The following is a 15544-nucleotide window of genomic DNA, read 5'->3' on the forward strand; positions in this document are numbered from 1 at the left end:
CGTGTTCCGCTGACTCCGCGGCACCAGGGCACCAGCTGCAGTCAGGGGATCGTGCGAACTGCTTTATGTGTAGGTACTCTCGGAAGAATCCATGTCTATCTGGGGGGCTACATGAGGTGTAACGTAATGATTTTGACATTAACGATTAATGCCAAACTGCTGCGGCGCTGTCAAAACGTTTACGGGTCGGCAGAGGCGTAAACCCGAACGTAATTATTTTTTTCATACGCTTTGCTTACAAACAGAGAATAATTTATGTTTTTATTTGCTGGTATAGCAACAAAATCGGAAAAAAACAGATAAAAAAATTCAGAAATCAATTAATTTCTCTTCTATTTCTATTTTCTTGGACCAAAAACACGAACGTAAACACGTTTCACGTTTCGTTTTTATATTTTTGCTGCCACACGAAGCGTAAACGTTTTGACGTTACAAATTAATTTTACGCTAGTTTTCACGCTTCGTGTAGCCCCCTAGCTAGAGTTAACGCAAACAAGCAGCAGCAGGGGCCTTTGCAGTGAAGAGAAAACGAGAAAATCCAATATGGCGGTGTAAATGTTGTGATAGCCAGGTTCACGAGTGCTCCTTAAATCGCGAAAGAAAACGGCACAACATCGAGCAACCTAAGCGAAACTAACTCCAATTCTGGCAGTCCTTTAATCGATGAAGGCTCCGAAATATATGTTCGGAGCACACATTCTGTGTTCTTCCATTAGCAATTTGTGAGGACGTCAAGAGCGAAGCGAAACGAGGTTCTGTGTGTGGCAAAATCAGTTTTAGAGGCCGTTGCATTGTGTGTTCCAATCGACCCTGTTTGTTGGTGGAAAGAAAGGTTTGAAACTCTCCGGCGTTCCTCCGCCGGCTTGAGGAAGGCAGGCAACCGGGACCGCGTCCGGAGCGCTCGTGTTCCGCAATAGTAGTCGAAGGAGAGTACAGTGTGAGTTGATTATATTTTACCTAGCGGTGTGATGGGAAGGTTAAATCTAGTATATTGTGGAGCGTAGCGTCAAATGACGTTAATACATCGAAGTTTATTGAGCAAATATTAGTGGCACCTTAATGTGGGACGAACAATGAACCAATTTTCCCTAACAAATCTTGGATGATTAATTTTCGGCCACGTATTAAATGACTTTTTACTGAAAAATGGTTCTTCTAAAAGATGGCATGGAAACGAGATAACAGTTCGAAACAATTTCAGGAACGGGTTGCTTTGGGGCACGAAAGAAATCGAGAAAGAAGAACAATTTGCTTGCGGTGCGAAGCGAGAGCAAATCGCTTGGGCTTCGATTTTCGTTGTTCCAACGTCTCCGGTACGTGTGGGGGAAGAGCAACAAAAAGAACATCTCGAAAAGTGTTCGCGCATGCGTGCATGTGTGTGTGTAAGTTGGCGCCGCGTCGTACGTGAAGTGTAACTGCGGGGCCACACCAAGCGTAAATCGGACCGCAAAATCGTAATTTCGTTTGTGCTTTGCGGTCGGATTTGTAAGACCGCGCGGTGATGTTGCATCGATCTGGCGTCAAAAAGCAGAGAACCTTTTACGCCTCGTCCACAGTATGAGTTTTCTCTACAAGTTTTTTGATATGCTAGCGTCCACACTAGTAGCTTTTGGGCGAAAAATTCCGTGAGCGCCAGTGAGTGAAATGACAGTTCGTTTGTTTATGCTTTGATTTTTCAGTTTCCTTTCCTTCTCCTTCTAGTGCCATTTTTGTTAAAATTCAATCCGCTGTAGAAAAACTAGCCATATTTTTGGAAAGCACAAAATTTTTTCCGAAATTTGCCGTAAACTGTCAAATTGAAAAAAATACCGAAACGGTAAAATATCCCGTAAACATAAGGCGCTCAAAAGCAACTCAAAGTAGCTCACGGAACTCTAGCAAAAGATGAATAGTTTCTTGGCCTGCCATACATTTTTACCAAGTTTCTCATACTGTGGACCTCGGGAAAAATTTCAGTCGGCGGTCTGAGGAGGCCTTTAGTTGATAGCAACATGCTGCTACCGAAATCACACCATACCTCATTTCACGCACGTGGCTTCCGGGATCGAAAAATCTGAGCTGGTAATTGATAAGACAGTGGCAGAGAGTGAAAACGGCCAAAAGGGACTTGTCTGACGCTCGGTACGCATTCGATTAGAACCTGGCGTTGAAAAGCAGAGAACCTTCTACACTCACCTGACAACGGCATACAATATCTGCCTCAGCGGCCAACATATCAACCACCTTGCCCTTGCCCTCGTCGCCCCACAGAGCACCGAGGACCACTGTTACCTTTGAGGGGTACAGGTTGTGGCGGCGTTGGTACATCTGTGCACGTGTGGTACGCGTTCCGTTCGCAGCTGCTTTCTGGCTTTCCGACATCGACATCTTGCTCGCGAATGGGGTTTGTCGATAATTCACGCTTTATAACAACAATCGTGCACCCTATTAAGTCGAGCGCAAAATACTCTCTGATACTGAGGATACTGAAGATACTGATACTGAAGACTGAAGATACTGAGACTGAGATACTGAATACTCTCAAAATACTGAGGCTGTGTTAAACTTTGTTTGGCTTGAGACCGAATCTTAGGGGCTGATGCAATAATGTAACACAACTCACTTCCTGCAGACGGACAAAACGCTGAGCCTCAAATCATACAGCAGACTGTTGCACCACACTATGCTTTTTTGCAATGCAATTGCAATAATGCCACCCACCAATCGGTTCCCACGAGGAGCGAAGATAATGTGCCAAAGTGTCAAGGAACAATCCCGAAACCGCGAACCGCCACCAAGCAGCAGCACGTAACGCCGGAATTAAGACACACGAGAGCTAAAATTCGACTGGCCGTGATTAAAACTATGCACCCGGTGTTTTTGATCGTGATATGTCATTCACATGGCGATTGCGCTGCTTCCGTAATGCAGTGTTGCTAGTAAGACGAGTCTCCTAGTCAGGTGAAATATTTGCAATGTTTTGCCTTTGGGCTGAAAGGAAAACGGACTTGGAAAACTTTGAGCGTAGAATGCCGCCAAATTGTTTGCCGCCAAATTGTTTAAAGAATTAACTGTAGCATTTGGTAGCCCTCGCTTGAACCGGTATACTGATATGGTATCATACTGCATTTCAATGGAACAATATTTTTTCTATCAGTTATCTTAAATTTAAACTTACTTTTGTTAGTTAAAAAACACGAAATAATTAGAAAATTCTATTCCCAATTAAGCATTTCAATAAACGAAGTACGTCAGTGCACTTTTCAACTAGCAGAAGTAAACGATTGTGCGACTTGATTTGACAGATTCGACCGTTGACATGAAAATAACGCTTTGTTTTGCGACCGTAAACAACAATAACAATAACAAAATAAATATGGGTAAGCTTGAAACATATATGCACAGACATGTATCATTGAAAGAATGTTTCTTTTTAGAGAGAAATACGCTATCTGAGGATGATATACGTGAATTGCAAGACACAGTTGTTACTTTGCGGATAAATATTCCTCCAATGTACAAAAAAATCGTGTGGAAAGAGTGTCAAATAGAGCAAATGCAAACGGTTAGTTAGTTAGTTTAACTATAATTGCGCAGTAATTATCTAATTTCCATCGTGGGCTATCTTTGGCTAGGCGGAAACCGACGTTTGCGTATCAAAGCAGCCGATCGAAAAACTGACTACAATGGAAAGGTCACAACAGGATTTTTCGACGGAATACATCGGCACGCAGAAGACTCAGGAAGCTAAACAGATGCTGAACATTCCCGACAAGTTTTTTTCTAGTACGCGTCAACCGATCAACCAAGGTATTATCAAGGGAAATATTATCAAGGTAAGTAAGGTGTAAAAAAATGAATTTCGTATGCGAGGTTATGTATTTTGTGGAATGGGCATCCGTTTCGCCTTCTCCTAAATTAGTTCCACGACCTATTTTTGATCAAAATGGCCAATTGACTGCAGAAAAATTGCGAGACTACTGACGTTAAAAAGCTTAGCTACTTGACAATTACACAATTATTGACTACTGCTAGTAGGACAAGTGAGGCTATCATTTGGAAACAGCCGTTTTATCGTTTTTTGGCTCCCTAAGTCAAAATAATTTTTTATTTCGGTAAACTTATTTTTACCGTACCACTCTTATTTTTATTATTTATTAACGATCTTTCTTTTCAACTTCCTCCAGAGTGTCATCTAATGTATGCTGACGATCTCAAATTGTTCTTGCCCGTTAGTGCTCTGTCTGATTGTCAGGTGCTGCAGGCTATGCTTGATCGTCTCGTATCTTGGTGTGTTTGTAACGGCATGTCCCTCAATGTCGGCAAGTGTCATGTCATCTCATTTACTAAGCGTTTTGTCCCAGTTTTATTTAGCTATACCATTGACTCAGCTGTTGTTCCACGTGTTGACGTGATTCGTGATTTAGGTGGTATGTTAGATGCGAGGTTAAGTCTGTCTGCTCACTATGCCGATTTGATCTGTCGCGCCAACCGCATTTTGGGCTTCGTTTTACGTATGTCGTCTGAGTTTCGTGGTGTGACCTGTCTTAAAGTTCTGTACTGTTCTCTTGTTCGTCCAATTCTCGAGTACGCTTGCGTCGTGTGGCAACCATATCATCAGTGTTGGCGCGACCGCATTGAGGCCATACAGCGTAAGTTTACTCGAGCAGCCGTGCGCAGGCTGGGTTGGTATGGCAACGACAATGTGCCTAATTACAACACGCGTTGTCTGCTCCTCGGTCTGAGGACACTTGAGCATAGGAGACAGTCGGCTCAGGTTATGTTTGTTTTTAAGCTTTTGTCGGCTGATATTGACGCACCGCAACTCCTTGCCAAATTAGATCTATCTGTACCTGCTCGCCACTTAAGACGTCGGCATGACATGGAGATCAGAACTGCTCCACGAGTTACTGTTGCGGGTCACAACGATCCTTTTTTGTCTATGTGTCGTACGTATAACCTTTGCTCGTCTCAGATTGACCATAACATGTCTATTCGTCAGTGTCGTAGTTTACTTGATCTCGCGTCCTTTTAATGTCTGGTTACCGGTTTTTTGTCCTCGTCTTCGCCAGTCGCTGCGTTAGGCTAGCTAGGGCTTTGTTAAAGTATGTTTCCTTTAAAATATCGATTACATGCTTCTGCGTTTACGATTCGTCAGTTGTGATTAGTTTAGTTGTAAGAGCTAAGTTAAGTTCATTATTGTCAATTAGTTTAAGTTGACCGTTGACTGTTTTCTTTTGCAAATAAACAAACAAATGTAAACCAAACAATGGATATTTCTTTTGCAAAACTAATTGATTCCTTATTTACGAAAAATAGGTTCAGCGTTTTATCTTAGCCTCAGTCTGAAAAACGGGTGAGGCTATCACTGTGAAAAGCAGTGTAGTAACTGTAATGTATTAATAGGAATTGTATTAATAGTAATAGGATTGTAAATCCGGCGATTGTGTTTTCGTTGCTGGGTAATGATATTATTTTGTATTTGAAAAATAAATAAAAATAAATAAAATTTTACTGATAATTCAACAATTGACGTGCCATAAAAGCTGCATTAATGCCATAAGAGCTTTTTTGTGTTCGTCGGACGCTGTTTTGGCCTGTCCATTGGACTGTTCAAGGGACACTAAAACGGCCATAGTCGCTGCTTGGGAGTGTACTTTTTTCCAAGACAGACGAAACGAAAAACCACTGAAGCTCATCATGGCGTACACCTGGTGATGTGATGTGTAGTGCTCAAACGGTGACTGGCTTTTCATTTTGCTTCGTCTATTCTTTTACGCAGATAATCGACTCCCGGTCCTTGCCGACACCGATCCACTTCACTGGCACGCCCATCTCGTCCACGATCAATTTAATGTACTCCTGAGCCTGCGCCGGCAGCTCCGTAAAATTGCGTACATTTTCGGTCGACTTCAACCAACCGTCCATGGTCTTGTAGTTCACCTCCACCTGCTCTAGATCGGTGATCGAATCAGGGAAGTAGTCGACCTCCTTGCCATTCAATTTGTAGCTGAAAGCGAAAAATAAACATAGTCCCAATGAGGTGACGTAATGATCTGGGTGAGTGGCGCGATAATGAAGCATTTAATAAACCACTAAAATGAATTGTCCAAAATACCGTAATCGCGAGAGCTCAGCGAAGCGTTCAGAGAGAAATTGAGAAATTTTTATTAGATTGGGTTTTGCAGAAGCAGTTACTAAGCCGGCAAACTTACCTAATGGCGACCTTGATCTCTGCTAGTGTATCTAAAATATTTAGTTTAGTCAAATAGACCGCAGTATAACCGTTTACCATGGAGGTGTATCGGAGCGGGGCAAGATCGAGCCAACCACACCGCCGGATTCGCTGCGTTGTGACGCTGATATCCCCTCGGCGTTCCTGCAGCAAGGATCCTATTTCCGGTAAATCAAAGAGAAACCAAGGATTTAACGAACGAATCGATGTCGTGCATTAAGGGAAACAGTTAGTCAGTCTTCTACTCACATCCTTGAGCTCCGCCGTGAACGGGCTAAAAAAGCTTACGTTAAAGATTAATGTCAAATCGTTATTTTCGCTTCGCGTGGCACTCCAGTTAGAGTTTCGTCGTTATTAGCCGTGACACAAAGCTTTGGAACATTTCATGCTTGAAATGTTTCGTATGATGTTTGAACGGCTGTTTGAAAACCAATCCCAAGTGCGCGACTTTTTAAAAGCAAATCTATTCGTAATTAGATTTTTAATATATTTCTGGCGTTGCGCATTGTCTTGGTTTATTCAACCGGTGTTACGTGAATTAGTTTGATTCTGCTTATCGCTGGCATCGGCTGAATGATTGATATCATGAAAGGAAGTTTGTCTCGTTCCAAAGGGAAAGGATTTCAACACCATTACATTGTATTATTCCTTAAGCATAACTGTGACGCTGAACGATGCGCGAATAAACATTTTGGCATTTCAGATAAATGCCAAACTGTGTACACCTCGGTCAAAACATAAACGTTCCATCGAAAAAGGAATCCTGTAAAAATGTTTCGTGAGCAGAGCAGATACGTCGTCTAGACGTACGTCTAGATACAGATGATTGTTCACATTATTTTGTAGCGTACTATTGAGTTGGGATCCTCATTGGCTTCAAATTCAGATCCTTTCGTACGTCAGTGCCGACATTGGCTACCGAAACAGAAACCCCTCGCGTTTGGTTTGATAATCAGTGATTTCCCAGGGCCGAACCATCGACCTAAAACCGCTTCAAATACCACTTGGAGGTAGTTGACTCAACCGTTTGGGGCAAACAATGTCGTGATTGCGGAACATGCTTCTTCTATCGTCCACAGGACACTGAGATAAGGACTTATTTTGCAGAAAAAAACCGAAAGCACCTACGAGCCCGGGGCACCCCGTAGACACGTTTATCTTGGGAGGAGAACGGGAATCAAGTTGGAACAGCCACTCGCCCCGGAGACTTGGGCTCCGTGTGTGCGTGCGCGGTGCACGAAATGGCAACGTGTTGAAGGCGCGCTGCGGTGTGCGCAAAGACGATGTCCCATTCCACCATCACCACCACCACCGGGCGATCGTCGATCGTCTTGGGTGCGCGTGTAGTGGTGGCTTCCGCTCGATCACGGGGCCGATACGGGGGAAAAAATACACGTCGACAGTCGCACCGCCACTATTCTGGAGTGAACTTTTGCCGTGGCAACACACGGCCGCATCGCGTGCGTCTTGTCGAACCCTGCCGAACCGAAGTCTTGAGCGGTGATCGGGTGGAGGAAACCCAACCGCAGGCCCACCGTGTCACCGTGTGATCCGCGAACGAGCCGTCCCATTTGCCGTGTTGTGTTGTGAGCCCGCAGGGCAGCCCATTGGCCATAGGTGTTAATATCTGGTGCGAACCAAAGTATGAGATCCGTAGGATTCCGGGGACGGCGAGCGGGACAAGCGAAAATGTCACCTTGATCGCTCACGACGGTCTCTGTCTCTCTCTCTCCCGCTGACGGCAGCCGAACCCTGACGTGCTGACGTGGACGCGCGGTTTGGCCGAACACTGTTCTCGTGAGCAGCAAAGATCGGAAGACATCAACGCGGCGCTCGGCGACGAACGTTACGAGTCAGTCCAGTCAGTGTGGCTTCCGGTGGCCCAGCCCAGCTGGCGGAAGTCTGACGGCGATCCGAAACGGGTCCCTGGCGCGGTGAAATCAGCATCTCTTGGGAAGCGGTGGATGTGATCGGAATGCGGTGTGGTACCGTATCACGCCTTGGATTACGAAAGGAGCTTCCGGGTGTCTGTGTGCGTGCCTGAAATCGCACGCTGGTGCGTGGTGGTGGTGTGCGCCAGAATCTGGCTTTGTGGTGATCGTTTTCCCGGACCTCGAACCCTCCACCCTCTCTACTCCACTCCACTTCATCCAGGCACATCAAGCAAGTCCCATTCCCGCAGGCTTGCCGCGGGCCAAAATGTTCTGTCGGGTCGCGTTGCGTGCGGTCCGGTTGCAAGTGTGAGTGCGTGTGAGTGCGTGTGTGTGGTGTGGGCAAGGGCCACGCAGCATTCGTGACTGTCGGGGACACTCGGTCGACGGGGCGACGAAACAGTGCTAGCTGGGCGCTTCCCATATGAAGGACAGGGCGACGATGGGCGAGTCGACACCGATCTGCCGCTGCCGGGTGCTGTACCTGGGCAGTGCGGTACCGCGCCAGAGCAAGGACGGGCTGCAGGGCATCCAGGAGCCACTGCGCAGCCTGTACCCGTCGGAGGGCGCCATCGGCGCGAAGGGCATCGACTCGTGGCTGAGCGTCTGGTCGAACGGCATCCTGCTGGAGAACGTGGACGAGAACCGGAAGCAGGTGACGCGCTTCTTCCCGATCGACTCGCTCCACTACTGTGCCGCGGTCCGCCAGGTGCTGATCCCGGAGCGGGGCAACAGCAACCCGGAGCCGAAGTTCCTGCCGCTCGACTCGCCGTTCGCGCGCACCCCGCGCGCCCAGCACCCGCCGATCTTCGCGGCCATCCTGCGGCGCACCACCGGCATCAAGGTGCTCGAGTGCCACACGTTCATCTGCAAGCGCGAGGCGGCCGCGAACGCGCTGGTGCGCTGCTGTTTTCACGCGTACGCCGACAACTCGTACGCCCGCCAGCTGGAGGGCTCCGGAAGTGGCAGCGGCTCCAACAGCGTGTACGGCACGATCGGCGGCAAGTCGAACGGGGGCCCGGGCGACGGCAGCGGTGGCGGTGGCGGCGGCGGCGGCGGCGGGTGGCGATCACGTGCCGGCAGCACGACCACGCTCAACAGTCTCGGCGTCGGCGGCGGCCGGCAGCCAACGGCAATCAACGGCGTCGGCGATGCGTACACGGTGAAGAATCGTAAGTACCCCAGGCAGCCAGGGGGTGGGGTCATTGGGGATGCCGATGGCCGATCGAAAGTGTCGTGGGTAGTGGCCACCGAAGGCCACCGCGCCAGCACCGGAGCCTTGCCGCGCTTGCTGAGGTAATCGGGGTCCGAAATTGGGCTAACTATGGCCGGTGGGGCACGTTCCGGCACGTTCCGAGGGAGTGCAGCGCCATGGGGTGATGCAAACAAAATTAACGACCCCTCCCCGAGCCGAGCCGAGTGCAGCCATTTATCAGCCACTGCAAATGGGTTATGCTAATTGGCCGCGAGCGCGCGTGTGTGTCCGATGCAAATGTCGATTTCTAACCCGTGCTGCCGTCAGCGATGGCGGTGTCCTTCCTGTGTCATTGCGAAGCGTTCGAGACCGAGAAATCGGCGTCAGGCTTCAACTCTTGGAGTGGGTCTTGCTGGGACCCCGCAGAGAGGAAGATGCCACACACGAAACCATCACGGCGCGATATGGCGGGATGAGAACCGGTTTTTCTGAGGAGGATCTGGCTACCCAGATCGAACGACGGTCATCCCGGGGGTTGTGTCAGCTCCATTCGCAGTTAGGTGTCAAGTCGTGACGGAGACCACTAACAGCACTCCATTGTGTTCGGTTCGGTTCCAATTGACACAGGCTCGCGTTAGATCTGGGGCACCTGTTTTTTTGGACACAAAACTCCCAGCGATCTCAGCAGACGGATTCGGGGCCGTTGAAATGCGTCAGTCGTTAGGTGGAACGGGTGACCGATGGGAACGGATCACCGCGTTCCATTGTGATGAACGGGTCACTTTCGCAATGCACGTCACGTGGAGCGCGGTACCGATCATATTCAAAGTACCCCCCCCCACCAGGATGACCGTGAAAAGTGTGCGGTCCGCGGTCCGCCAATTTCATAATTTCCTCCACCGGAAGGCCTGAAGGGTCCTTCACCGACCGCTGCACACTGCAGGCCCGGGCGCCCGGTGGGTCCTCCTTCAGCCGCTTGCTGTTGCGCTTTGCTTTTGTCTTTGTTTGATTGTTTTCGCTCGTCGGCCGGCCAAGAAGGAAGCGTTGCTGGCCGAACAAGAAAAAACAAAAAATCAGACATTTATAAGCTTTCCATCTGACTGAATCGGACTGTGGCCACACACGAGCCGCTGGAAACGAAACTAACAGCGCCCGGCCGGCGGCAGGCAGATGGGAAAACGATAAATTGTTTCCAGCTCGTCGCCTGCGCCCGTCGATTGCACGCCCTTTGGTGCCCTTACGGGGGGCCCGAGCGTCAGAGCGGGACAGAAACTGCCGCAAGCCGAACCGCGGCCTGCAGTTGGCACCTGGCAGTGACGAACGGGGCTATTAAACGGTAGCGTCGGCGGTTCGTCGCTTGCCGTGCGCCGAAAAGTCTTTCGTTTTGTTGCGCGCGTGCGCATTAGCAAATCGGGAACGGAGCAAGGTGTGACCGACCGTGTCGTCACCGGCACACAAACAATAAGGAAATTCGTTGTCCGGCGAAGGCGAAGGCGATCACTTTCGAATAGCACGAATTTTCGGAGTGGACAGTGCAGGGGTACGCGTTGTTGAGCACACACGAACCTGAAGGCGCTGGGCGGTGCTGGAACCACACACAGCTATGCTGACCACCGTTGGACGCTGTTGTCGCAGTTGTTGCGTTTGTGTGCCGAGTCCACGTCATCCACGCCGAAGCGCCTCGAAGTCAATTTGAAGTCACTCAATAGAGGGTCTCCAAGAAAATCAGCAATCCAACAACACGGCAAGTTGAGAGCAAGAGAGACCGGACCGCTGACCGGAGTTCGTGGGCCGGGAGCGGTGCAAAATAGGGAGCTCAAAAATCCGCCATGCCCTCTTAGCGAGGGAGACCTGCCCGAAAGATATCATTTTCCCGGGCGGTCCCCGGGGCTGAGAACCGTGCCCTGACCTTGTTGGCTTGTGGCCTCCCTGCGATGGCCCCGTTGTTGGCGGCGGGGCACCCCGGGGGAAGGAGCGGGTGGGTCACGCTGCATCAGTGCGATGTTTTGTTCGTGGCGTGGCCCGGGAGACCCTTTTGTTCGAGCCCCAGCCACTTATGACACGGACACGGGAGTGTCGAGTTTTGTGATCCAGATTCGTCGGCGCCTGTGCCTGTGTCTGTGGGTTTTATTCAGTGGGGTTGAGTCACCGGGAGCGCCCGGCGTTTCAAGACCTTCCGCCCCCGGGGAGGCAGGTCGGTCTCAGGCTCCGACGCCGTAATGAATGCGATTGTGGCCCTGCTGCGGCCGGGTTGCTGTTCCGTTGCTGGACTCCGCGGGCACAATGGGGTCGAGCAGAACGTGGACGCGGGAATGAGCTCAGCTAAACCGGGGGTTGAACCGGCGGAGGGCCCTGGAAACGGAAGGGTGCGGTGCGACGAGTAGCGCCGTATCGATGGTTATCGATTCGCACTGGCTTAGCGCAACGTCACCTGACAGGCTTTGGAGTCATTTGGAGTACCGGTGGAACCTGCTGAAAGTATCGATCGGGAACTTGCTACGTCGGTTAGGTCAGAAGCGGTTTAACTAGGGACCTCTTTATCGAACTGCTTAGAAAGTATTGTCCAATGGTACGTCAAGTATGCCAGAAGTATGTAAGAAGTTGTTTTGCTCGAATCAACGGTGTTCTGAAGGCGTTCGCATCTGAAAACGTTGCGGGCACATTAGTCAACTCCGTACAAGAAGTTGAGCGAAGCTGTTTAAGTCTTTCTTTAATGGGAGTTTGCCAGGCGTGTTAACAACGAATGGCGTGTCTGTAAGGCATCGAGTAGGTCTAGCCTAAGGCAATCAACATCGAGTCAAGTAATCGAGATAATGCCCTGTCACGGTGCAAAACAACCAGCCGAACCTTCGAATAACCTTTGGCGCTGACCACCGTTTCAGTCGAGTCACACTCCGGAAAAGGTGCAAAATGTTTTTTTTAGCTTAGTGTGAATCGTGGTCCGATCACGCACGAGCTGGCCGGGCTACAACCTGCATGACGATGATACGACTGATGATGCTGATGGTATGCTACTGTGGCCGAAATATATCGGGAATCTCGCTTAGAAGCCGGAAAAACTTCTATTTTTCTAAGCCCTCCAATCTCGTCGTCCGAAAAGTTCTTTTTGGGTACAGCCTTCAATGCATTCTTCCTCGGTGTCCCGGTGAAAAGTGTCCTCGTAGCGCATTCGTATGTTCCTAAGTCAGGCGATTGCGGCGGTTGGGGAACGAACTAGGTCGAGTTTGCGTCAAATTGATCACGAAAATGTGATGCAAAAACATCATGAAAAAATAAGTCCCAGAACTAGGAATTAGATCTCCACACATATCCGGTCCTTTTTGGGGTACCAGCATAACGTTTAAATGTGACCGAATGTGTTGGTCAGCTCTACAAACGCAATGATGTGAATGACGTTGAGCCAAAAATGGTGTGTTTCGAGCAATTTTTGTTCCTATAAGTCTTAATTGCTCGTAGCATTCAATTCTGATGGCGTTACCGATGACGATAACGACAAATGGCCAAAAGCCTCTTCCTGTTATAATCCGTCCCATAAAAACGGTTACACTATTTGGTGAATTGCCTTACAGAATTTACCCAAAAAAGAATATACGACAACAGCAGTGAACAAAACAGAGAAACTTTGGTTCGACTTCCCTGTCAAGTATGGACCAGTCAGAGTTTCCTCCAAACCGTCCGCCCAGGGACAGGACTTTCGGTAGCTCAGTTAGCTCAACCACTTACCAAGGTCAAGGCCATTCGACAAATCCACGAATGGTAATCGCCGACCAGAGTGATCTGATCACACTTTGGAGACTTTCGGCGTGCGATTCCTACGCATAGACGTAGTGTAGGCAGCCCACCGAAAAAGTGACGCTGATCACACGGGGATGACGTCACCAGGGCAAAGGTGTGGTAAACGCCCTGGGCCACGCTTTCTTTTCCCCTTGGGCGGGTCGCGCCATTTGGATAACAAACTGCGCCTTCGCAGGTGAAATTGAGCCTTTGGACGACGGCCGCTTCATTGGACCGCGTTTTCATTCCTCCGTAACGGTCGGCGGCGGTTTCCGTTTGAAGCACCATCTTGGAGGAAACGGTTTCACTCGCTTTTGGCGTTATTTTCGTTTGTGGTTTCGTTTTGCTCTCTCGGCCAATTGAGCGCGATTGTCAAAAAGCGATGAGCGAGTAGAAACTTTGCGAAGGTTGATTGCGAATTGACGTCCGATTTCCGGTTACTAACCGTTCTCCCTCTCCGTCTCTCTCTCTCTCTCTCTGCAGTTTATGCCAGCAGCGCGGACCTGGACGTGGTGGACGATGGCGAAAGTTCACTGTACAATGGCGACGAGAACCACAAGGTGTGGAACGGGTCGACCGATCAGATCGATGGCATCGGCTTTGGTAACGATGGTCACTACGATATCTACTCCGGCCCGGCCGGCAGCACGGGTGGCGGTGGCGGCGGCGGTATCGGTGGCGGTGGCTCCACCCTCGGGCGTCCGGCCCGCATCCGGCAGATCAGTGCCCCGGTGCCGGTTCCTCCGCCACCGAAGGAGGAACCGAAAAAGTCCAAGAAGGACAAGAAGCTGGCCAAGAGCCTGCAGCAGCAGCAGCAGCAACACCAGCAACACCTCTATCAGCAGCACCACCACCAGCAGCAGCAGCAGCAACAGCAGCAGCAGGTAGGAGGAAGTCAAAGTCTATCCGGAACGCTTATCAGACCACGTCCTCTGCACATGAATCCACTAGGTCGGCCGGCTGGCGGAGCAGCCCACTCACCCGGCGGCAATGCCGCAGCGATGGCCGCCGCGGCCGCCGCCGCACATCACGGCATGATGATGTACCACCACCACCCCCACCACCCGTCCTACCACCATCCATCCCACCATCCATCCCACCACCACCCGGCGCACGGTATGATGGTGATGCCGCCGCCGCCGCCGCCGGTGCCAGGCCGCCAGTTCCACACGATCGGTCACCGGAGCGTGAACGGTAGCGCGATGGCCGCCACCGCCGCCCTGATGCACCACCCTCATCCGGCGCTCGGGATGCCGATGCCGCACCCGGCGGCCGGCATGACCCTGCCGGCGATGATGGCGATGGCGCCGCAGTACGCCACGCTGCAACATCCGCGCACCGGAAGCAAGAAGAAAAAGGACGGCAAGGCGGGCAAGGGTGCCCTGAACGGGGGCGGGATGATGGCGGGCAGCAACGGGAGCATCCCGATCGGGGTACCGATCGTGCCGCCCATGTTTGCGTACGCGCCGGCGCCCACCGGCCCACCGAACGGCGGTGGGTCGCTCCTGGACAGCCGGCCGCTATCGCTGAGCAACCGGAAGCTGGCCCAGTCGGCGGCCGCCGGGCTGGATGACGTGTCGGGGGGCGGTGGCGGCGGTGGCAACTCGGGCGCCGAGTCACCGGGCGGAACCGGGATCTATCGCCGCAAGGGCCACCTGAACGAGCGCGCCTTCAGCTACTCGATCCGCCAGGAGCACCGGAGCCGCAGCCACGGGTCGCTCGCCAGCCTCCAGTTCAGTCCGCCCGACCTCAAGAAGGAGCGCGAGATCGCCCAGATGGTGGCCGGGCTCGAGCTGGCCGACGACGCCACCGCTGCCACCACCGCCGCCGCCGCCGCCGCCGCCGCCACCACGCTCCGGCGCCGCTCCGAGATGCCCGCCGGCTCGTCCGGCACGTTCGGGAAGCCCCGACGATGAGTCCTTTGAACGACCCCACACACACATACGCAGACACACCAACGGAAACTGTAGACGACACACACACATACACCGGACTAGGCATTCGAAAGGGTTTTATACAGAGAGAGAAAGAGAGAGAGAGAGAGACGAACTATCAGCGACGAAGACGGTACCAGGCGCGCAGTCCGCGTTGTCCATCTTGACACCGCGTTGGTGGCCCACGGGCAAGCTGAAACTGAATGTGCCTTATTAGGGATTATTAAATAATTATTAATTGTAAAACCGAGAACCGAGAAAGCCCCCCCGAAAAGGTTGAATGAAAGTGAAACTCGCGAGATGCGCGGTGGCTGCGGTGACGGGTAGCGGCGACGGTGGCCAGCAGCGGGTGGTGGTGCGTTTCCGAATTTTCACTACCCTGGTCCCCCCCCCCCCCCCCCCCCCGGGGCGGGCGGGGGCGGCGGGCGGGGCCGGGGGCGGGGGCGCCCCCGGGGGGGGGGGGGGTGTAACAAAGTTTAGATCGAGCCCCCCCCCC

At 51.4% G+C, this 15544-nt stretch overlaps 2 protein-coding genes across 3 annotated transcripts; both read left to right on the top strand.

Moving 5' to 3' along the window:
• Positions 1–860: 860 nt before the first annotated feature.
• LOC131211432 (uncharacterized) lies at positions 861–6040 on the top strand. Of its 2 annotated transcripts, none has more exons than XM_058204886.1 (5): positions 861–937; positions 3210–3359; positions 3417–3544; positions 3615–3815; positions 5762–6040. In XM_058204886.1, the coding sequence occupies exons 2-5, from the start codon at positions 3299–3301 to the stop codon at positions 5843–5845; spliced, it is 474 nt and encodes a 157-aa protein (XP_058060869.1). In that variant the 5' UTR covers positions 861–937; positions 3210–3298; the 3' UTR covers positions 5846–6040. The 2 variants fall into 2 exon arrangements, with proteins under 2 accessions (XP_058060869.1, XP_058060870.1); XM_058204887.1 differs by lacking the exon at positions 5762–6040 and adding an exon at positions 4167–4405.
• Positions 6041–8569: 2529 nt separating this feature from the next.
• Positions 8570–15030, top strand: LOC131211422 (AT-rich interactive domain-containing protein 1B). The gene is made up of 2 exons (XM_058204873.1): positions 8570–9317; positions 13598–15030. Exons 1-2 carry the CDS (start codon positions 8570–8572, stop codon positions 15028–15030), a joined length of 2181 nt encoding a protein of 726 aa, XP_058060856.1.
• The last annotated feature ends 514 nt before the right edge of the window (positions 15031–15544 follow it).

Source organism: Anopheles bellator, chromosome 2 (genome assembly GCF_943735745.2).
Source record: "Anopheles bellator chromosome 2, idAnoBellAS_SP24_06.2, whole genome shotgun sequence".
In the NCBI taxonomy this organism is placed as follows: Eukaryota; Metazoa; Arthropoda; class Insecta; order Diptera; family Culicidae; genus Anopheles; species Anopheles bellator.

What these genes read in the sequence shown, in the direction of transcription:
- LOC131211432 (XM_058204886.1), top strand. Translation starts at nt 3,299, where the DNA reads ATGAAAATAACGCTTTGTTTTGCGACCGTAAACAACAATAACAATAAC. An exon ending in AAATAGAGCAAATGCAAACG is followed by an intron (nt 3,545 to 3,614) that starts GTTAGTTAGTTA and finishes ATCTTTGGCTAG; the next exon opens with GCGGAAACCGACGTTTGCGT. An exon ending in TCAAGGGAAATATTATCAAG is followed by an intron (nt 3,816 to 5,761) that starts GTAAGTAAGGTG and finishes TCTTTTACGCAG; the next exon opens with ATAATCGACTCCCGGTCCTT.
- LOC131211422 (XM_058204873.1), top strand. Translation starts at nt 8,570, where the DNA reads ATGAAGGACAGGGCGACGATGGGCGAGTCGACACCGATCTGCCGCTGC. An exon ending in TGCGTACACGGTGAAGAATC is followed by an intron (nt 9,318 to 13,597) that starts GTAAGTACCCCA and finishes CTCTCTCTGCAG; the next exon opens with TTTATGCCAGCAGCGCGGAC.